Consider the following 22,255-nt stretch of genomic DNA (forward strand, 5'->3'; position numbering starts at 1 on the left):
CGAGATCACGCCATTGCACTCCAGCCCGGATGACAGTGTGAGACTCCATCTCAAAAAAAAAAAAAAAAAAAAAAGAAGAAGAAGAAAAAGACAATGGAGAAAATCCTTTAGAATGCACCTGTGAACTAGAATTAGGCACCTAAACAAGAACTTCCCAGGAGGGAAAAATCAAGAACTGTCAACCAAACAGGGCTCAGGAGGACTTAACAGTTCCATCAGAGGAGAAGCCCAAAGTTGAAGGTGCTTTCAATGGGTCCCTGCTGGTACCTTAGCTCTGAGTTCAGGCAACTCCTTCAGGGTTCTGAGTCTTCTCTGAGGCCCAATGTGTCCAGGTGCCAAATTATTGTTGACAAAAATAGTCAAACTATTAATATGTAAAATATTTGAATTGATGTATTCTGAGCCAAATATGAGTGACCAGTGACCCATGACCCAGCCCTCAGGAGATCCTGAGAACACGTGCCTTTGAATATCCTTAATTTCTAAGGTTCCCCAGGGCTGTTCTTGAGTCCCAGGTCACACTGTGTGAGTTTCCATTAGGACCACTCGTTAGTAGCAGGCTACCCAACTTTGGCTTCAGCTAATAGTTCTGTGTAAGCTTAAAATTCCTAAGTAGAGGAGCTTATATACTGGCTTTGCAAAACAAAGTATGCAAATGGCATTCCTGCCTTATTATACACTACCTCTGGAACTGGACCATTTGTGTCCAAAGCCCAACTCTACATTTCCTGGCTGAGCGACCTTGTGAGCCATGAATCAGGGACAAGATCACAGCCCTGTGACAAGGCTCTGGAGGCCTCTTTTTGGGTCAAATCTCATATCAGGCCACCTCCCCTCTCTCCACTTGAGCCACACTGGCCTTCATTCACTTCTTTCAACCTGCCGTATGCCCTCCTCCTTCTAAGCACTTGCACTTGCTGTTCCTTCTGCCTGGAACATTCTTTCCTTTCTCCAATCCCTCACCTAGATAACACCTTCAGATCTCAGGTCAAATGTGTCCCTTCTTTGAAGAAGCCTTTGCTGATTCTTCAAACTAACCAAGTCCCTATTCTTTCATTCCCTTGAACTTGATTTTCACAGGGTCATTACAGTCTGCAATGATATTGTTCTGTAATTATATGATTGCTCTCTGACTCCCCACGAGACTCTAAGTTCCACAAGGGCAGAGCCTGGGTCAGTTTGCTCCCCATTTTATACCCAGCTCTGAGCTTGCTACATAGGCACTAAACAATGATTTGTGTTATGAAGTAATTTGTCTAGACAATGTTAAAACTGAAAATCACAAGAATTACTCTATATGTTTCAGATGCTTTTACAATTCAGATGGGGACTTCTTGATTGGTGAGTTCTGAAGACTTCAGACCCCCTCACCGTTAATTGACCCCTAACCACAAGCTGCTTTCTAATTTTAGGCACATTATTTTCCTTCATTCTCCAACCTGTCTTATTTCATTTAATGCAATCCAGAGACTGAGGTCTAGAGGCCACAGGTGGTCTGGAAAAGATTTCTAGTGTGCCTCAAAGCCCCTACTCTATTTCCTTGTCTCTCTGTCTTTGCCCATCTGTTCTGGACCTTTCTGATGTGGGAGACCTGGGCACCTGAAAAGAAATGAAGACTAATACTAATGGGATTAACTTATTACGGTAACTGTATTTGCCTTCAGACTCACTCAGTAAAAGCCCATTTATCATTAGTAACTGCAATTTAAATTCAAATTTTCATGAGACCATCTAAAATGTAAAGTCTACCAGAGATTGTTCTGGTCTGCCTATTACATTTGATGGTTTTTTAGTATCAATATTTTGGAATCAACATTTTCGTGTATATGTTACACAAGCAAACATCAGCCTTTCACTGGAACGATCAGAAATGGGTGATTTTCCATCCTATTTCTGCTACCCCTTTTTGGCCATGTCACAAAATTGTGCGTATACAAGTTCCTTGCCTGGTGACCAAAAAAGCAGAGTCATTGTTTTATTCACATTCTTCTAGATAGGAAAATAGCTAATCTAAGTTGTCAGAATTTATCTTTTTCCCCAAGAGACTCAATAAAGCTCTTTTCATTTGGAACGAAAAAGCAAATGCAGCCTTAAGTCTTTCCTGTTCATGAAATGGTTATCACACCAAAAGAATTGCTCACCACTGCCCTGTCTTTTTTTGTCAGTTCCCCAGAAAGGGAACCTTCTCATTTACACCGAGTTTGGCAAGATGCTTGTACAGCCCAATGAGATCTGCGTCATTCAGGTTGGTGATGTGTCCCCTTCTCTTCCCTGCCTCTCACTAATTTGGGAGCAGTCAGATGTTTCAGCTGCTGCTATTTCCAACTCTAAAATTTCTCTGTCATGTCTGGGCAACGAGGAGGGAATTTGAGTTATGCAGAAGGTTCCATGTGCTGAAGAGTAAGCAAGCTTGGGTGCCTGCTTTGTTTTAATATAGCACATAATTCTAAAGGAAAGACCACTTGTCATTGCACTTTCCTAAATATTTACATACACTGTGGATAAGGCCCTGTTGCCACTAATGGCAGTAGAGGCAGTGAAGGTGGACTTTTTTTTTTTTTAGTGTGGCTAAATCAGGCTTACCATTATCTCCGGACCCAATGAGAGGGTAGACTAGAATTGGCTTGGGTCACATATGTGATAGGCATTCAGTTTTTCTTTTTAACTCATGTTTGCTCTGGTCACCTCCCAAGCAGCTCAACAAACCAGAGCTTTACTTTTGCATGTGGGATGGGCTATGGCTCTGGGCAGCTTCTTTATAACTACAGCTGTGATTTCAGAGGGCACACCAGTGTCTGCTTTCCATTCCAGAGAGGAATGCGGTTCAGCATAGACGTCTTTGAGGAAACCCGGGGCTACATCTTGGAGGTCTACGGTGTCCACTTTGAGTTACCTGACCTTGGACCAATTGGTAAATCTTCATTACAAGCCTCTAAGCCTCGCTTGAGATATAGGACACAGATAATTGCATGAAAGTTAAACATCCTTCTCCTTTCGCTGTTTCACTCAAACTTCCACTTTTCTCTCTAGACAAATTCTTCTCTAGACCAAGTGTCTTCCTAGAAAATATATGCAAAACAGAAAGCAACCGAAACCAATCCATTATAAATCTCTCTAGAATAGTATATAGAATTGGAGATAAAGACAGCACGTAATAGATTTCTGGTTGCATAGTGTGTACAAGAAAGAATATAGAAGTTTGGGTTACTGTGGGCTTGGGTCACCAGAAACAGCTCCACAGAAGAGATGAGAATTTGACTAATTCTTTATGAAAAGTTGAGGAGAGTAAAGAGGAAAGGGCACAGCTTTGCAAAAGCATATAAGTGAGAATAAGCTTTGTGATTAGGAGGAAGATCTTTTTGTTAAGTCAGTGAGGTTTATAATGGATTGGTTTGGGTTGCTTTTTGTTTTGCATAATGCATAGTCAATAAAGTGGGAAGGCCATAAAAATGCCCTGGGCTGTATTCCTATGGAAAGGAGGGATGGACTGGGTGACACATAGTCTATGAACCTCTGTGTACACCCCACCAAATCCACACACTTAGCAGTCAAAAAAGTACATCACTCAGTGCTATGAAAGATCTAGAAACCACATCCCAGGAGGCAGATTTAAACATTCCAAAGTGAACCAAGGTCTCCACAGCCCCCATTCTTCTGGCAAGCTGGAGGAAGTGAAAATGTTAGGAGGGGTTGTTCTCAAACTGTGCCTTGGATTGAAAGAAATGGCTGGGAAAATTGGCCCTTGGTTTCCTCTTTGGTCACATCACCCGGTTCTTCCCTTCCTTGTCAACAGCTTTTTAGAGCAAACAGGGACAGGCCAGTGTGTGCCTTCTGGTCAACTCCCCTGAGGAATCCAAATATGCAGAGGAAGGTGGGAGGCAGCAAGAGGCAGCTGGAGCCGTGGTGGGCCGTCTGTCATCCTGTTCACCGCCCACTCTTCCCACTCTGCTCTGGCTTCCTGCTGCTCTATAGTCAGCATAGCCTCCAGGTTCCATGGAACATGTACCCTCTGGAAAATATCTATAATTTGCTAACCAGCCGGGGACTTATTTTTTTTAAGCCCAGGAGCTGGAAATGATAAAACACTCCTCAGCTTGCTCCTCTGAGTTAAATTGTTTTTGCCCTTACGTTTTTCATGTTTGGTCTTTTGATCTATTTCCTTTCTCTGGAGGAAACACTCACTCCTAAGCAAAGGTAAGCAGGCAGGTCCTAAATACTTCTTCCTGAGTGGCAGACAGGGTTTTTCAGGCTGGAGAGCAGTTTTCAGACTTGGAATCTGTGTTCTGTCTAAGGAGCAGAGGCATGCCTTAGGCAACAGCGTGTAACCCTTCCTATCTGAGATCAAGGACTGTCAATGACTTCTAGAATATTCAAGGGTTCCTTCAAAAGAAAAAGTTCTGGAGTTCTATCAGGTCTTCCCTTTTCATTCAGGTCTCTTTCTCTCTTCCCTCCCCCTCACCTGTAGGTGATAATGCATATAAGATGGTTTTGTTAACCATAGTCACTCCACAACCTTAGAAAGTAATGCTGGTTTTTGTGAATTGTTCTCTGACCAGATTCCTTGGGTCTTCCTAAAAGGTACCAGACTGGAAATGCAGTGACTCTTTGAGCAATGAAAGCAATTTGTGGAGTAGCTCTTGACATGAAAGAAAGCCTTTTTCTTCATGCAACCATGGGTATCTTTCTTATGTTTTGGAAGTTTCTAAAATACTTTTGGGTTACTGTGTTCTAGGGGCCAATGGCTTGGCCAATCCTCGTGATTTCTTGATACCCGTTGCCTGGTATGAGGATCGCCAAGTACCAGGTGGTTACACGGTCATTAATAAATACCAGGGCAAGCTGTTTGCTGCCAAACAGGTAAAGTAAGGGGGTTGGCAGGCAGGGGAGGAAATGAAGAGTGATTGAGCACTTACTGATTGCCAAGGCGAGTGTTAGAAACTACATATATCCTTTCATTGTTATCATACCACTACGGCACTACAAATAAAGCAAATAGTTCTAGTAGTCAATGATACTTTCATAGTCATGAAAAAGGCCAGTAATGATAAATAATTTACCAATTTCACAGTAAGTGGCAGAACCAGCATTTGAACCCATGTCTGTCTGACTCCAAAGGTTGTGCCCTTTCTACTCACCAAGCAATGAAAATATTAGCAATATGTAGGTGTCTATAAATGATATGGAAAACATAATATATGGGCAGCATAATATGTTCTGAAAAGGAAATGAGTTAACAGATCAGCCAAGATTTATACTCTCCAATACCATCCTATTTCAAATACAAGCAATTCTACAAAACAAGTAGAATTCAGTTAATTAGCTTGGCTTGGTTTGTACCACCAGGCTGGCAATTCAGGACATAAGCAAAGGCACAGATATTAATAAATAATAATAACAACAATGTAATATGGACTCTATAACATATTACTAAATATACTGAATATATATTAGAATACAATAATCATATAATAAGAAGAACCCAAAGATCTCTTCTGTTTAGCATTATTTGTTTGCTTCATTTTGCCTATTTGACTTATTCCTTATATTTTCCAAGGTATGTTATTCTTCTTAGGCAGCATCTAGAGATAACGCCAACCAGCCAAGGCCAACCGGTTTGGCACTTAAAATTAACCCCTGAAGCAGACACATTGTTATTCTCGTATTCTCTGGGTCAAGGTCTCTCAAAATTCGGGGGCTATTTGCATCAGAAATCCTCAAGGAGGCTTGTTTAAAATTCAGATCCTAGGCTGGGCATGGTGGCTCATGCCTGTAATCCCAGCAGTTTGGGAGGCCAGGGCAGGCGGATCACCTGAGGTCAGGAATTCAACACCAGCCTGGCCAACATGGCGAAACCCCATCTCTACCAAAAATACAAAAATTAGCCAGACGTGGTGGCACACACCTGTAATCCTAGCTACTTGGGAGGCTGAGGCAGGAGAATCGCTTGAACCCAGGAGGCGCAGGTTGCAGCGAGCCAAGATCGGGCCATTGCACTCCAGCCTGGGCAACAGAGCAAGACTCCCTCTCAAAAAAAATGCAGATCCTTAGATACTACTCTAGCCTTGCAACAAATGATAAGCTCTGGAGATGGGATATGGAAACCTGCATTCATTTTAAGCATGTCCCCCAGATCATTGTTTACATACAATTGTTAAAGAACCACAATTCTAGAAGCAGCCAGTAGCTGCCCTGAAAGGTTTGCATTTTCCAAGTGGACCCTGTGCTGGTTATTCTCTCTGTGAGTCCCCACTTATCCATTCTCCCTCTTTGCCATGATCTGTGTCCTGGAAGTTTGACTGTATCACCCAGGCTCCCTAGCCAGCTGGCTTCTGTTGGGTTCAACCCACAGGAAACTGCAAGGCAGGAGGAAAGACAAATTGGGATATTTCTTCCCCTGCTTCCTTGCTGTTTAGGACTGTGTTTCTGACAGTAGCTTCATCCCCCATATGACCTCAGTTCCTGCTGGGTAGCCCTAGTGGTAGGCTGGAGCTGATTCATAGTGACTTGCAAAAGCTGATATGCACACTTCTGTCCAACTCTGTATTCGGTGATGTCATATTGGTAGCTAGAAAATCATCGTGGTGAGACTATATACACCTTAGAAATCAGTAAACACTATATGTCAATGCTTTATATATTTTTTTCAGAGTGCTAGTTGTTAAATATTTACCAGCACACCACTGAGTAGCACTCTTCTTTATGGTTCTAGCTCTTGCTGAAGTCCTAGAACAATATTTCCCTCCTCATTCCACATGCCCAGGAATAGCAGTGTCTTCCCACTATTGCTAGGCTCAGATACCTCAACATTTCTAGTCATTCCAGTTAACCCTAACCACGCCTCTACGAGTAGCGCCTTCATGAAAATCTTTAGTGCTTTCAGACCCATAGATACGGAAGGGACCACCTTCCTGTAGCAGGACACTGATCCTCTTCTACCCCAGGACAGGACCAAGAAGTATTATGTTAGGATTGCTCTGAAATCTCAAGTCCTTGGAGTTGGAACTTTTAGAGGCTTTCTCCCTTCTCCTGGACTCACCAACCAAGGCACTGTGTCTATTGCAAGCTCCTCTAGGCTGAAATTACCTGGAGAAGCAGCACAGCAGGTACTCTCTGCTCCAGGAAACAGAAGGTAGCCCAGATTGTTTGAGAATTGCTGACATCCACAGATCCTCACAGTTAGGTTAAAAATTGTTGAAAAGGCACTACTTGGAGAATGTGCTGTGCTTCTGCTGCATGTGTGATCAGAAGGCAGCTGCAGCTTATGAACCAGAAAAATAGGGTTAGTGGCTAAGTAGAGGGTGTGTGGAGCAACCACAAAATGATTCAGGGTTATACTTCTCCCAAAGGACAGTAAAATTAAATCGAGAACAAAATCAAATCAAAAGAAGAGAGAGGTATGCTCAGTACATATTGTGGGATCACAGCTACAAAAGCATTAGATGGTAAAATCATCCTTTCCTGCTTTTTGTGATTAGGATGTCTCCCCATTCAATGTTGTGGCCTGGCACGGGAATTATACACCCTACAAGTACAACCTGAAGAATTTCATGGTTATCAACTCGGTGGCCTTCGACCATGCAGTAAGTCTGAACCCTGTAGGGGCCTTGGGATAAGGCAACCCTTGGGTGGGAGGGGTCCACAGTAGACCCCTGACATTTACAGACCTAACATTCCCAATGTCACCATTGGAAGCCCTAGATATAGTCATCTGTCGTTTGCTGAAGGAGTAAATAACATAGCTAGTAAGGAAGTGAAGCCAGATACTCAACATTCCTCTGTGAACACAGCTTCATTCTCTACAGAGCGTTCGTGATACTCTGAATTGTGTTTGCCAGACTAAGTGGATAAACACTTAGTTTCTTTGTGGAAAATTTATCTCCCAAAACAACCAAGTGTTAATGTCGGTGGTAGAATGAGGAGAAAAGAACTTTATGAATTTGGAGAAGTCTCTGACCTCACAACTCTCAAGAGCCTCCTCTATGATCTCTGACTTCTCACCCCAGTGCCTTCACTCCTGGCTGTATTTGGCAGTGACACAGCAAACAGCCCACTTCTAAAGTTACTCATAACTTTCAGTGCTTGAGTTTAAACCAAAGAAATTCTAGACCATGAATTTGGTCATATTTTTCACTCAGTTAGGGGGCCACAAATGGTCTCTGGTCTACAGTGCAGGCTCCCAAGACCCTACATTCTTAATAAAGTGATGGTTCTGAGACCCCGGGGGGCAGTTCATTATGCAGCTCACTTCATAAGAGATGAACCTAACCCACAGGCTGCAAGGATAATTAGAGCAGAAGTCAGAGACTCAGAGGCAAAAGGATTATCTTGAGCCAGTTCAGTTTATCTCTGGGGGGACAAAACTACCTCTCCGAACAGCAGCAACTCTTAATAAAAGCAAAGGGGAAAAGAAAAGTGAGACATCAGACACCAAACAAACAGCACGAAAAAGGATCCTGAGACACTGATAAAGCTTTATTTGTGATTCACTACCTTTGCTTTAATAATTTCAGACCATTTCCCATGACAGATGAAGAAATGTCAATTCTCACAGCAATAAGGGTTGGGTTTATTTTTATTTGAATTTACACAGGTGCAATCTTCTCTGTATTGCTGCAATAGTTATTTTTCCAAAATTCAGTTCTGATCATGCCATCACTGTATTCATTAGAAAGCCTTTGCAGGCTTCCCATGGCTTAGGATTAAGTCTGAGCTCTGAAGCATGGTGTTTGATACTCTTCACCATCTGTCCCTGGACTCATTTTCCAGTATCACCTCTTGCCCCTCTCCCTTCTGTCAATGCACTGGGGTTTTAGCCTTCTCTCCTCTTAACAAAATCTCTGTGCACTTTTATGTGTTTTCAGTGATAAAAATGTCATTTCCCTTCCTTCCCACTTCCTTAGTCCTTCCTCCCTCCCTCCCTTTTTTCCCCCATCCCCCCCACTTCCTTCCTTTCTTTCTTTTTTTTTTTTAACTTTTGTTTTAGGTTCAAGGGTACATATGCTCCTTCCTTCCTTCTTTCCTTCCTTCCTTTCTCTCTCTCTTTCTCTCTCTCTCTTTCTTTCTTTCTGTTCATTCTTGAAGACCTACCTCAAATGTCACCTCCTCTTTGAAGCCTTCCTTGACCCTTTCAGGTAGAATTAGCTGCCCAACCCCCACCCCACAATTAATGCTAAAGAAGCAGGGAATCGATCCCCATGATCTTTGAATCTCCAGACTCTTGCATGGCATCTGAAAGGGAACATGATTGTTGATTTCAATTAAATTGAATCTCAATCTCACTAAAGAATTCTGAAGATTTTTAAAAAGTATAATCTCATCCCTCGACCTATCCCATCTCTACACTACCACTATGAAGACTACTGATGTAAATGCTGTGTTTTAGACCTGAAAGTCAAACAAAGGTAGGAAAGCAATGAACCACTTCACAGACTTTTCTGCCAATGGATACAATCTGGAATCTCTGTATTCTCCCAAAGAGGCGCACATCTACACCAAAACTTGGATTTTGCTTTATTTCTATTTCCACTTTGCTCTGAGCATCCCTTCTGCTGCACATCTCAGCTCTAGTCAACTTGACCTGAGGTTGAGAAGCAGGCACCGTTGGTTCTCAGACCCACGGGGTAATAAGTTTCATGTAATGTGGGCTCAGCAGGGTGAAAAAGCAGCTCAGAATCCTTTTAGCTGGTGTTAATTCATTTTGCCTCAAGCACAGCAAGAGGAAAAAGTCATATGAGTGATTATTGCACCTTGATGACAAGCCCAGACTTCTGTTGTTTGATCAGAAATTAGGCTGTCCGTTTGCAGCAACATGGACGCAGCTGGAAGCCATAATCCTAAGCAAATTAATGCAGGAATAGAAAACCAAATTCTGCATGTTTTCACTTACAAGTGGGAGCTAAACATTGAGCACCCATGGACATAAACATGAGAAAAATAGACACTGGAGACTACTAGAAGGGGGAGGGTGGAAAAACTACCTATTGGATACTATGCTCACTACCTGGGTGATGGGATCCTGTATTAGTCCATTTTCTTTTTTTTGAGACAGTCTCGCTCTGTCGCCCAGGCTGGAGTGCAGTGGTGCAATCTCGGCTCACTGCAAGCTCCGCCTCCCGGGTTCACGCCATTCTCCTGCCCCAGCCTCTCCGAGTAGCTGGGACTACAGGCGCCCGCCACCACGCTCGGCTAATTTTTTGTATTTTTTTAGTAGAGATGGGGTTTCACCATGGTCTTGATCTCCTGACCTCGTGATCCGCCCGCCTCGGCCTCCCAAAGTGCTGGGATTACAAGCGTGAGCCACCCTGCCCGGCCCATTAGTCCATTTTCATACTGCTATGAAGAAATACCCAAGACTGGGTACTTTATAAAGAAAAAGGGGTTTAATGTATCCACAGTTCCACATGGCTGGGGAGGCCTCACAATCATGGTGGAAGGTGAAGGAGGAGCAAAAGCATGTCTTACATGGAGGCAATCAAGAGAGCATGTGTTGGGGAACTGCCCTTTATAAAACCATCGGATCTTGTGAGACTTATTCACTATCATGAGAACAGCATGGGAAAAACCCGCCCCCATGATTCAGTTACCTCCCACCGGGTCCTTCTCACAACATGTGGGGATTATGGAAGCTACAATTCAGGATGAGATTTGGGTGGGGACACAGCCAAACCATATCAGATTCCTACCCCAAACCTCAGTATCACACAATATACCCATGTAACAAACCTGCATATGCACGCCTGTATCTAAAATAAAAGTTGAAATTAAAAGTTGAATATAAATAAATAAATAAATAAAAAGAAATTAGAATGTCACATGCAAACACCTTCATGTATGCATGAAATGTGTGTCATTGTCCAGTCACTTCCCTTGCATCGTGTGTCCAGTCTCTCCTTGTGTGTTCACAGGACCCATCCATTTTCACAGTGTTGACTGCTAAGTCTGTCCGCCCTGGAGTGGCCATTGCTGATTTTGTCATCTTCCCACCTCGATGGGGGGTTGCTGATAAGACCTTCAGGCCTCCTTATTACCATAGTAAGTCTCTCTTTTACCAAGCCACATTTGCAAGCCAAAGAGACAACAAAGCAGTGAGTGCTACACATTGGGAATAATGCCTGGGTTATTTCTGGACACCAACCCTGGCTTGAATTCAGGATCCTGCCTCACAAGGCCTAGTGCTGATCCCCAAGCTTTAATCTCTTTAAGGGATGGTAGTTGTGTTAGTCCATTCTTCGTTGCTATAAAGGAATACCTGAGGCTACTTAATTTATAATGAAAAGAGGTTCATTTGGCTCATGGTTATGCAGGCTGTACAAGCAGCATGGTGCTGGCATCTGTTTCTAATGAGGCCTCAAGAAACACAATCTTGGTGGCAGGCAAGGGGGAAGCTGGCATATCACAGGATGAGAGCAAGCAAGAAAAAGGAGGAAGTCCCAGCCTCTTTTGAACAGCCAAACCTCATGTGAACAGCATGGGAAGAGTGAGAACTCACTCATAACCATCATGATGGCACAAAGCCATTTATGAGGGATCTGCCTCCATTACCCAAACACCTCAAACCAGGCCCCACCTCCAACACTGGGGATCACATTTCAACATGAGAGTTGGAGGGAACATACATCCAAACTGTATCAACAGTAATGCATTGACTCTGAGCCTAGTTCCCAGTTTCTCTGTCCCTGTAAGAGGCAGAAAGGCTGGTAAAGTTTAGAAGCCTTGTTAGAAAGGCTTCTAAACAAGTTTCCTCACATTTTAGATGTTTCCTTTTGGGGACTGCTGGGGAGGTTGTTAGTTAGTCTGTTGTTTTGGGAAAGTTCATCACCTAAGTCTGGTTCAGAGAACCAGAGAAATAAAAAGAGAGAGAGCAAGACAGAAATGTGCCTTCTCCAATTATTTTGGCAGGGCAAAGCAGACTGCAGCCTGCATTAAGGAATGGACTCTATTCTGGAAAGAGTTTCTGCAGAACATTTGTTGCCTAGTACAAGACCTAACAAATCTACCATTTTTATTTTATTAATATTATTATTCTTAGCACCTAATAATTATTGGCCAATTTCTATGGCCCTGTTACAAGTTTTTTAAAAAACTAACTCATGAAGTGTTTATAATATTTGTAAGAGACAGGTAGTATTATTGTCCCCCCCCTTTTTTTTTTTCAGAAAATTAAACTTACAGAAGAGGGATTAAGTAACTCTCTCAAGGACTCACAGCAAGTCAAGTGTAGAGTCACAGCAAGTTAAGTTAATTGCAGGCTGTCTGATACCAGAGCAAACACTCATGACCACTAACTGGTATGGCTAGCATAGTGCCTGATATATAGCATGTTTCTAATAAATATTTATTTAATAAGTGAATGCATCAGCAAGAATAAATAAAGTACTTCATGGCTGTACTTAGTGAGGTTGACATTTTTAGTTGTGTAATAGCTAGCTGAAAATCCAATCAAAGGTCAATGTGCAATTCTACTTCCTGGAATGTGCATTTTTTTGTACATAGAGTTCTGGAAAGACTCTAAGAGGCATTCAACCTGGAACATTCTAGAAAACAAATTCCTTTCTTTAGTAAACTCCAGGGCCTTCTGTTTATAATAGGTCCCTCTCTATATATACCAGTTCCCAGGTGTCAGGGCTCAACAGAACACAACAGTGCACTGAATGGCCAATTTAGCTATTTTATAGCACCAGGAATGAAGGCCCTCAGGCTGGACGAAGGCCACTCCATGGTCAAATGCCAGCATCCCCCTTTTCAGATGACACCATCATGGTAGAGAAAAGAAAACAATCAGTAACCACTGCAAAGACACCAGCTATTTTGTGAATAGCATCATAAGTCGTTTCTAAAAACTGTCAAGCCTACTAAAGACTCTAACTTTTCTCATCCTGGAAGTTAGTGACCTAGAGGACCTGTTGTCAAGGAGAGAAAATTGCCCAGGCTTATAGTCTGTACTTCATGTGCTACTCCTTAATAATTCACCATTTCACTCTTGTTCTTGTAGTGAGGTTACTCTGTGTGCCTGTAGTGGTTCTTACATTTTACCATGTGTCAGAGTCAGCTGGAAGGTTTATTTAAACACAGATTACTGGGCTCCATCCTCAGAATTTCTGCTTCAGTAGGTCTGGGATAGGACCTAAGAATTTGCATTTTTAACAAGTTCCCACAAGTGATGCTGAATCTGCCGTTTTTTTGAGACAGGATCTCGCTCTGTCACCCAGGCTGGGGTGCAGGTGACACAATCTCAGCTCACTGCAACCTCCACCCCCCAGGCTCAAGTGATCCTCCCCGCTCAGTCTCCTGAGTAGCTTGGACCACAGGTGTGCACCACCACATCTGGCTTTTTTTTATTTTTTTTTATTTTTAGTACAGACAGGGTCTTGCCATGTTGCCCAGGCTGGTCTTGAACTCCTAAACTCAAGCAATCCACCTGCCTTGACTTCCCAAAGTGCTGGGATTACAGGCATGAGCCACCATGGCTGGCTAGAATCTACATTTTTCACTGGCAAGTCAGGGGATTCTGATGAAGGAGGTTTACAGACTGCTTGTTGAGAAATACTGGCCTAGGGCGTGTCCCCGTCCCTAGGTGGAGGAATAATAGAGTCATCTGATTTAGACAAGTTTGCTACTGTGCTGTAGGGTCTCAACCCACTCCTTAATTTTTTTTTTTAATGACTCTCAAAGTAAATATGGCCCCAGGGTAGATCTTATAAAGGTATGGGTACCCTGAGTTAGTTGGAAAAAACCACAGAACCCCAGGTTAGGAATGAGTTTTCCAGAGATATTAAAAATATTGCCTTGGCAATACTCAAAATCTTTGCTACTTTGATGTGACTTTATTATAAGAGAAAATGGAGAATTATTTCTATAGAAATATTGCCTCCAGTCATCTTAATGTGCCTTAGTCAACTAGATTTGGCTTTTTTTTTTTTTTTTTTTTTTGAGACGGAGTCTCGCTCTGTCGCCTAGCTGGAGTGCAGTGGCTCGATCTCGGCTCACTGCAAGCTCTGCCTCCAGGGTTCACGCCATTCTCCTGCCTCAGCCTCCTGAGTAGCTGGGACTACAGGCGCCCGTGACCACGCCCGGCTAATTTTTTGTATTTTTAGTGGAGACGGGGTTTCACCATGTTGGCCAGGATGGTCTCGATCTCTTGACCTCGTGATCCACACGCCTCGGCCTCCCAAAGTTCTGGGATTACAGGCGTGAGCCACGGCGCCCGGCCTAGATTCAGCTTTAATCAGAAAGGCAAGGTCTATCCTCCCACTGTCCTTTGAAATATAGAAAATGTTATAGAAATGTCATCACCAAGCTCACTGCTATCTAAATTCATATTCAGATCAAAGCTGAGTTCTATTTTGCTTTCTTCTTAAAATTAAGCCATGAAGGTGACCGTGAGGGCACATACTAGAGCAAGGAGCTTGACACCAAATTTCAGTCATGAGCTGAACTGTTTTTAAAACATAGACACTTTATGCTTACATTTGCTTCTTTTTCTGTATTTCCACTTCATAGAGAAACAAGTAGAGCTATGATCTGGGTCTCACCTCTTCAGCAGGAGCTCACACACTCTCACTCACTTTGTAGGGGCCTGCAGTAGCTTTCTGTTTCTGAGCAGGGTGGGTGTGGCTGCTTAGTCAATTATAAAAGCATTTGGCACTTGGTTATACTGCACATGTAAGCAAGAAGGGCAGGCATGTATCATGTCCAGTGTTTGATTTTGTAAGGGTTGCCACTGGCACATCTCTCTATTCTGTCCTTGGTTTGCACTCTCAGTACTCTCACAGGACAGACTATGAGTAGCTTTAAAGGCTGTTTTGTTGTTGTTGTTAATTATTTCTTTTTTAAGTAGCTTTAAAAGCCATTTCTTATTCATCTCTGTCTCACGGTACCCAGCACAGTATCTAATTATATATGCTGGCTGACTGGATGGGCAGATGGGTGAAGTGGTAAAAGGACAGATGAATGAATGGGTAAGTAGATGTGTGGTTTGAGATGCAAAGGCACTTAAATTTGCTCAGGTGTTATATTTCTTTAATTCCTGCTCTATTGTATTGCTACTCTAATAAAGAGCTTTATTTCAATAGAAGCATAAGATTGGAAGAGTAGAAGCATAAGATTGGAAGAGTGGAAGCATGGTGATTTTTGTTAAATTTTGTGTGACTCTAGAAAGCACAACTAGGACCAATGAATTTAACTCATATAAAAGCAAATTTCCATTTAATATAAGAAGTTTCTTACACAGAGAGCTCTTAAATAATATGATATGCTTTGTAGAGTGGAGAGCTTCCATTCACATCCAGGCAGAGCCCAGGAGGTAATCAGTCAGGAAAGATACAGAAATTTCTTCTACATTGACTAGAAGTAAGGATCCCTTCCAATTTTAAGATTTAGGACTCTATGAATAGGGTATCAATGGAACTAGAAAAAATAAAAATAAATCCAAAAGACATTTTGAAGAACAGAAAAACAAGAGGATAACACATTCATCTATAGAAGATAATATTTGTTATAATAAATAGCATTTATGGTCTGTTTTATACACATACCAAGATTCTTTCACACAGATTATCATTTGATAATGGACTTTAAGTCTGGGGTTCTTTTCATTACGTCATCATCCATCAAAACCACACACCCTCAATCTAAGCCTTCTAGATTGGGAATTAGAAATATGGTGTTGCTGTGTCCTACAGTGGAGCTACTTGGGAAAGGGTTATGATCTGGGAGATAAGATAACTTTGAAACAGGGCTTGTAATCTTAGATGATAGAGTACATTCACTCTCTATTATGACTAGCATTTTAATTATTATTATCTTCTCTGCGCCCTGATTTTCTTTAGATCTAGCCTGATTCCTGTCAGAGAGTAGAACTCGAGACCTCTGATAATTCACATGGCCATGGAGTAGAGCTGTGCCTGCCAAGAATGCCAATATGAATGTTTTGTGATTGTTCTTCTGTCAATCCGTATTCTTTATTAATCCTATACAATTTATTAGTTTCTCCTATGTTCTCAGAATTCTGCAGAAATAATGTTTAAGGGGTCTTTGTGTTTTACTGGTCTTGCCTTGGATAATAAAAATAATACTGCTTCAACCTTCCCAGGGAACTGCATGAGTGAGTTCATGGGACTCATCCGAGGTCACTATGAGGCAAAGCAAGGTGGGTTCCTGCCAGGGGGAGGCAGTCTACACAGCACAATGACCCCCCATGGACCTGATGCTGACTGCTTTGAGAAGGCCAGCAAGGCCAAGCTGGCACCTGAGAGGATTGCCGATGGCACCATGGTAAGTATGTTAACTGCCAGATTCCAGCGGCCTCTGAACTCCCCACCCTTGCTGAGAGGGGTGGCCATTTTTCATTTCTCCAAAGTCACAGAGGAAGAATCAAAAGGGGGAGAGTTAATGACTGCATAAGTATGTTTACATGTATATATACACACATCCTCGTGTATATACTAGACTTCTGTTGTGGTGGTGTAGAAAGATCTTTGGACTTGGAGTCAGACCTGGGTTCTGAGTTCAAGTCCCATCTCTTAGTTCCTGTGGGATCTTGAACAACTCACTTAGCTTCTCTGTGCTTCATTTTCCCCATCTATAAAATGGGTATAGTATCTAACCCAGCAGATGGCTATGGGTTAACCTAACAGATTGTCCAACACTATTCAGATGTAAGGGAATATTATTAATACCATGTGAAGCCTTTTCCTGCATCCATGTGCAGCCCTGGGCTTATGCTATGTCTCAGTCTTCTGCTTTTTGAAGTAATCCTCCAGGGCCACAGTAGTAGTGGAGGCAGGATCTCACCTTCAGCACATGTTTCAAGCCAAGGAGGGTCAAAAAGCCCTTGCCTCACTATAGTCGGGGCTTGTGAGAAGCAATTCTCAGCTGTTTTTTGCATTTTCCTTTGCTCTACTTTGGCATGGATGCAACTGATGGGATTTAAAACCTGTTTTGTATTCCTCCTGTGTCGGGCTGCAAACATTGAGGCTAAACACAATTGCAGTTGGCTGCTGTGCTTGATTTTATTTTATTTTTGCATTCTTCGAGGTAGAGTTTATGGTCCACGGGGAATAATTTTATGCTAAATCAAATGCAAATTTGCTTTAATTTTAAAAATAAATGCCTTCAATGCTACCTGGTTTAAAATCTGTAGCACAGACCTGCCTGCTTCATGCTTGCAAACTACCCTAAGCAGTGAGCATTATCTGTCCATCTGTCCACTGCAGTTTGCTTTCCGTCCAACCCTGGAGCCAGAGTTGGTGGAGCTCCTTTGCAAAAGGAGGGTGTACAGAGTCCCGTTTGCTTGCTTTGGCTCTATTTCCCCTTTCAAGGGCCTCTGTGGAGTTTCTGTAGAACCCCTACATCTCAAAGAGATGCAGTTTGGCAGTCTCAGTTAAGCTATTACCTCTGAAGTCTCCTGGAGGTGCATTCCTGGAGGCTATTCCAGAGTTGCCACTCAATAACCTTTGGTCCCCCAGTTTGGTTTTGGGTGCTCAATGTTATGAGGGAGCTGTGTTTTACAACAGTGAGGCGTAGGACAGGGCTGTTTCTATAAGGAGCAATGCTTTGAATTACTAGTGAGAAAGAGCTCTCCTATTAGGATGGGAGGCCCTGGGTATCAAGGAGCCAGAATACCTGATGGCAGAGGGTCCAACACCTTACATAGACCTAACTTTCGGTCGTCCTCACCATTTCCCGTTATATAATTCAGACCCAGGTCTATCTACATGCCTTATCCTTATTCTTGTTTGGAGTGATTAACTTGGTACAATACCATCTTCAAAGTCAGCTGGGATGGGGAGTTTGTTAATCCAGCCAAATGGAGAGGCTTTTAAGAAGCAGTCAGCAAAGAGACAATAGGAATGGCCATAATGATCCTTATATCTGAATAGTGCTTTTTAAAAATCTTTATTACTTATTATTTATTATTTTTATGGATACATAATAAGTATGTATATTTATGGGGTACATGAGATATTATGATACAGGCATATGATATGTAATAACCACATCAACGTAAATGGGGTATCTATTACCTCAAGCATTTATCCTTTGTGTTACAAACAATCCAATTATATTCTTTCGGTTATTTTAAAATGTGCAATTAAATTTTTATTGACTATAGTCACCCTGTTATGCTATCAAATACTAGGTCTTATTCATTTTTTTCCTTTATTTCTTTATTTATTTTTAACTTTCATTTGAGTTTCAGGTGTACATGTGCAGATTTGTTATATAGGTAAACTGATGTCACAGGGGTTTATTGTACAGATTATTTCATCACTCGGGTACTAAATAGTACCCAATAGTTATTTTTTCTGATTCTCTCCCTCCTCCCACCCTCTATTCTCAAGTAGGCATCAGTGTCTGTTGTTCCCCTCTTTGTGTCCACGAGTTCTCACCATTTAGCTCCCATTCAGAAGTGAGAACATACAATATTTGGTTTTCTGTTCCTCTTAGTTTGCTAAGGATAATGGCCTCCAGCTCCATCGTGTTCCTGAGAAACACATGATCTTGTTCTTTTTTATGGCTGCATAGTATTCCATTGTGTGTGTGTGTGTGTGTGTGTGTGTGTGTGTGTGTGTGTGTGTGTATAAAGCTCTTAAGTTTAATTAGATCCCATTTGTCAACTTTTCTTTTGTTGCCAATTGCTTTTGATGTTTTTGTCATGAAATCTTTGCCCATGCCTATGTCCTGAATGATATTGCCTAGGTCGTCTTCCAGGGTTTTTATAGTTTTGGGTTTTACATTTTTTATATATATATATATATATATATATATGCCACATATTCTTTATTCAGTCTGTCATTGATGGGCATTAAGTTGCTTTTATGTCTTTGCTATTGAGAATAGTGCTGCAATGAATATTTGCATGTATGTGTCTTTATGGTAGAATGATTTACATTCCTTTGGGTAAATACCCAGAAATGGGATTGCTGGGTAGAATGGTAGTTCTTTTTTTAGCTCTTTGAGGAATCACCACACTGCCTTCCACAGTGGTTGAACTAATTTATACTCTCACCAACAGTGTATAAGCGTTCCCTTTTCTCCGCAACCGTAGCAACATCTGTGATTTTTTGGCTTTTTACTAATACCATTCAGACTGGTATGAGATGGCATCTCATGTGGTTTTGATTTGCATTTCTCTAATGATAAGTGATATTTAGCTTTTTTTCATTTGCTTGTTGGCTGCACGTATGTCTTCCTTTGAAAAGCATCTGTTCATGTCCTTTGCCCACTTTTTAATGGGATTGTTTTTTCTTGTAAATTTGTTTAAGTTCCTTATAGATGTTGGATATTAGACATTTGTCAGATGCGTCATTTGCAACTATTTTCTCCCATTCTGTAGGTTGTCTATTTACTCTGTTGGTAGTTTCTTTTGCTGTGCAAAAGCTCTTAAGTTTAATTAGATCCCATTTGTCAATTTTTGCTTTTGTTGCCAATTGCTTTTGATGTTTTTGTCATGAAATCTTTGCCCATGCCTATGTCCTGAATGGTATTGCCTAGGTCATCTTCCAGAGTTTTTATAGTTTTAGGTTTTACATTTAAGTCCTTAATCCATTATGGGTTGGTTTTTGTATATGGTGTATGGAAGGGGTCCAGTTTAAATCTTCTGCATATGACTAGCCAGTTGTCCCAGCACCATTTATTGAATAGATAGTCCTTTCTCCATTGCTTGTTTTTGTTAGCTTCACTGAAAATCAGATGGTTATAGGTGTGTGGCCTTATTTCTGGGCTCTCTATTCTGTTCCATTGGTCTATGTGCCTGTTTCTGTATCACTACCATGCTGTTTTGGTTACTGTAGCCTTGTAGTATACGTTGAAGTTGGGTAGCTTGATGCCTCCTGCTTCATTCTTTTTGCTTGGGATAGCCTTGGGTATTTGGGCTCTTTTTTGGTTCCATATGAATTTTAAAATAGTCTTTCCTAGTTCTGTGAAGAATGTCATTGGTATTTTGATATGAACAGCATTGAATCTTTACATTGCTTTGGATAGTATAGTCATCTTAATGATACTGATTCTTCCTACCCATGAGCATGGAAAGTTTTTCCATTTGTTTCTGTCTTCTCTGATTTCTTTGAGCAGTGTTTTGTAATTCTCATTGTAGAGACCTTTCACCTCTCTGGTTAGGGGTATTCCTAGGTATTTTATTCTTTTTGTGGCAGTTGTGAATGAGATTGCTTTCCTGATTTGGCTTTCAACTTGACTGTTGTTGGTGTATAGGAATGCTAGTGATTTTTGTACATTGATTTTGTATCATGAAACTTTGCTGTAAGTTGTTTATTGGTTGAAGGAGCTTTGGGGCCGAGATGATGGTGTTTTCTAGATATAGAATCAGGTCATCTGCAAACAGGGATAGGTTGACTTCTTCTCTTCTTATTTGGATGCACTTTATTTCTTTCTACTGCCTGATTACTCTTTGCCACGACTTCTAAGACTATGTTGAATAGGAGTGGTGAGAGAGAGCATCCTTGTCTTATGCTGGTTTTCAAAGGGAATGCTTCCAGCTTTTCCCCATTCAGTATGATGTTGGCTGTGGGTTTGTCATAGGTGGCTCTTATTATTCTGTGATGTGTTCCTTCAATGCCTAGTTTATTGAGAGTTTTTAACTTAAAGACATACTGAATTTTATTGAAAGCCTTTTCTGCATCTTGAATAGTGCTGTATAACTTGCATAGCACTTCCATATGATCTCATCCAGGCTTCCCATCAAGCCTGTGATAGGAAGTCAGGCAGGGATACTCATATCCGTTGTTTTAGGCAAAAATAAATTAATGTATATTAGAGCCCAAACATTAATGTGGGTGCTTTGGGTTATGGCACAAGATAATTCTATTATTTTCCTTTTGCCTGTCTGTATTTTACAAATTTCCAAATGTGAGCATATAAGAATTGTAGGGTTTGGCTTTTGGGTTTGGTTTTGTTTTGTTTTTAAAGCCACAGTGGATAAGAAAAGTCAGCAATTGATGAAGCTGTAATGTCTAAGATGCACAGAGTATTTGCATATTCTTTCGTTGTGGACAAAAACCTCCTGACAGTGCAACATCCACCATTCAGACACTTCTGAGCTATGACTTTTAACAGTGCTACAGCCATTCCTGCCATTTCCTTCACCTCCCTCTCCTCCCCACTCCCTTTTTCCCTTTTCCTAGCCCATCTCTTGGTCAGAGTCCTGAAAAGACAGGCTCAAATCCCAGTTCTGCCATGAGTTGTCGCCTTAAGCAAGTCGTTTCCCAGCTCTCAGCCTTAATTCCTCCTCTGCAAAATGGGAAGTATGCCTTTCCTCACAAGGACATAGTCACAGTAAGTGAAGGCCCTGAGAAGATAGATATTCCCAGGATTCTCCCATGTCTGCCCTTGGATCTAGCAGACTTAGTTCCGTAATACCATGAAGATAATTTGAAGCTTAAGGGCTGAATTTTATTTTACAGAATGAAACTTAAGGCCCTGAGAAGTTAAAGGTCTTGTACCAGGTCTCACCAGCTTACAAATGATAGGACCAGAGCCACAACTCAGGGCTTGAGCCTGCTCTCCTCACCACTCTAGCACACAAATCTTTGATTTGTTATTGGAAGATTTTGCCTATCCATACCTTCTGTTGACATCTAATCAAATGTGTTTATTATCTATCTCACCTCTTTTTTCTCATCCCCATCCTCACTTCCTCCAGGCATTTATGTTTGAATCATCTTTAAGTCTGGCGGTCACAAACTGGGGACTCAAGGCCTCCAGATGTTTGGATGAGAACTACTACAAGTGCTGGGAGCCACTCAGGAGCCACTTCACTCCCAACTCCAGGAACCCAAAAGAACCTAACTGAGACTGGAACATTGCTACCATAATTAAGAGTAGATTTGTGAAGGTTTCTTCAGAATCTCATGCTTTCTGGTAGTATTGGAGGAGGGGGTTGGTTAAAATGAAAACTCACTTTTCACAGTCAAGTAACTCAGAACTTTTGTGGAAACACATTTGCAAAGTTCTATGGCTGTCACCTTAATTACTCAATAAACTTGCTGGTGTTCTGTGGAAGTAGTGATTGGTCACAATCAAGCCTTGATGAGACAAACCTGGCAGGTCAGGTCAGTCTTGCTAAGATTGAACCAAGGCCCAGGGCCCTTTCCCTTGTGGTTGGCCTGAAGGCCTTCATTTTAGGAGTACAAGTCCAGGCATATGCTAGATATCACAAGACCAGGCCATAAGGCCAAACATTAAGGCCATGAGCTGAGACTGGAAGTATGGCAAAGCTCTTAGGAGCCAATCCAGACAT

At 41.7% G+C, this 22,255-nt stretch overlaps 1 protein-coding gene across 2 annotated transcripts in view; it reads left to right on the plus strand.

Annotated features, from left to right (window-relative positions):
- The window catches only part of HGD (homogentisate 1,2-dioxygenase), a 56,282-nt gene extending 34,266 nt beyond the window's left edge, over positions 1–22,016 (plus strand). The window contains exons 7-14 of one of the 2 annotated variants that reach the window (XM_032150074.2): positions 1,307–1,341; positions 2,166–2,245; positions 2,812–2,911; positions 4,733–4,857; positions 7,476–7,580; positions 10,905–11,031; positions 16,091–16,272; positions 21,659–22,016. In XM_032150074.2, coding sequence (XP_032005965.1) covers positions 1,307–1,341; positions 2,166–2,245; positions 2,812–2,911; positions 4,733–4,857; positions 7,476–7,580; positions 10,905–11,031; positions 16,091–16,272; positions 21,659–21,808 — 904 coding nt within the window. In that variant the 3' untranslated portion in view covers positions 21,809–22,016. The remainder of the gene's footprint in view (positions 1–1,306; positions 1,342–2,165; positions 2,246–2,811; positions 2,912–4,732; positions 4,858–7,475; positions 7,581–10,904; positions 11,032–16,090; positions 16,273–21,658) is intronic. The other variant, XM_032150075.2, reaches the window with a different exon arrangement.
- The last annotated feature ends 239 nt before the right edge of the window (positions 22,017–22,255 follow it).

Source organism: Hylobates moloch, unplaced genomic scaffold (genome assembly GCF_009828535.3).
Source record: "Hylobates moloch isolate HMO894 unplaced genomic scaffold, HMol_V3 SCAFFOLD_4, whole genome shotgun sequence".
NCBI lineage: Eukaryota > Metazoa > Chordata > Mammalia > Primates > Hylobatidae > Hylobates > Hylobates moloch.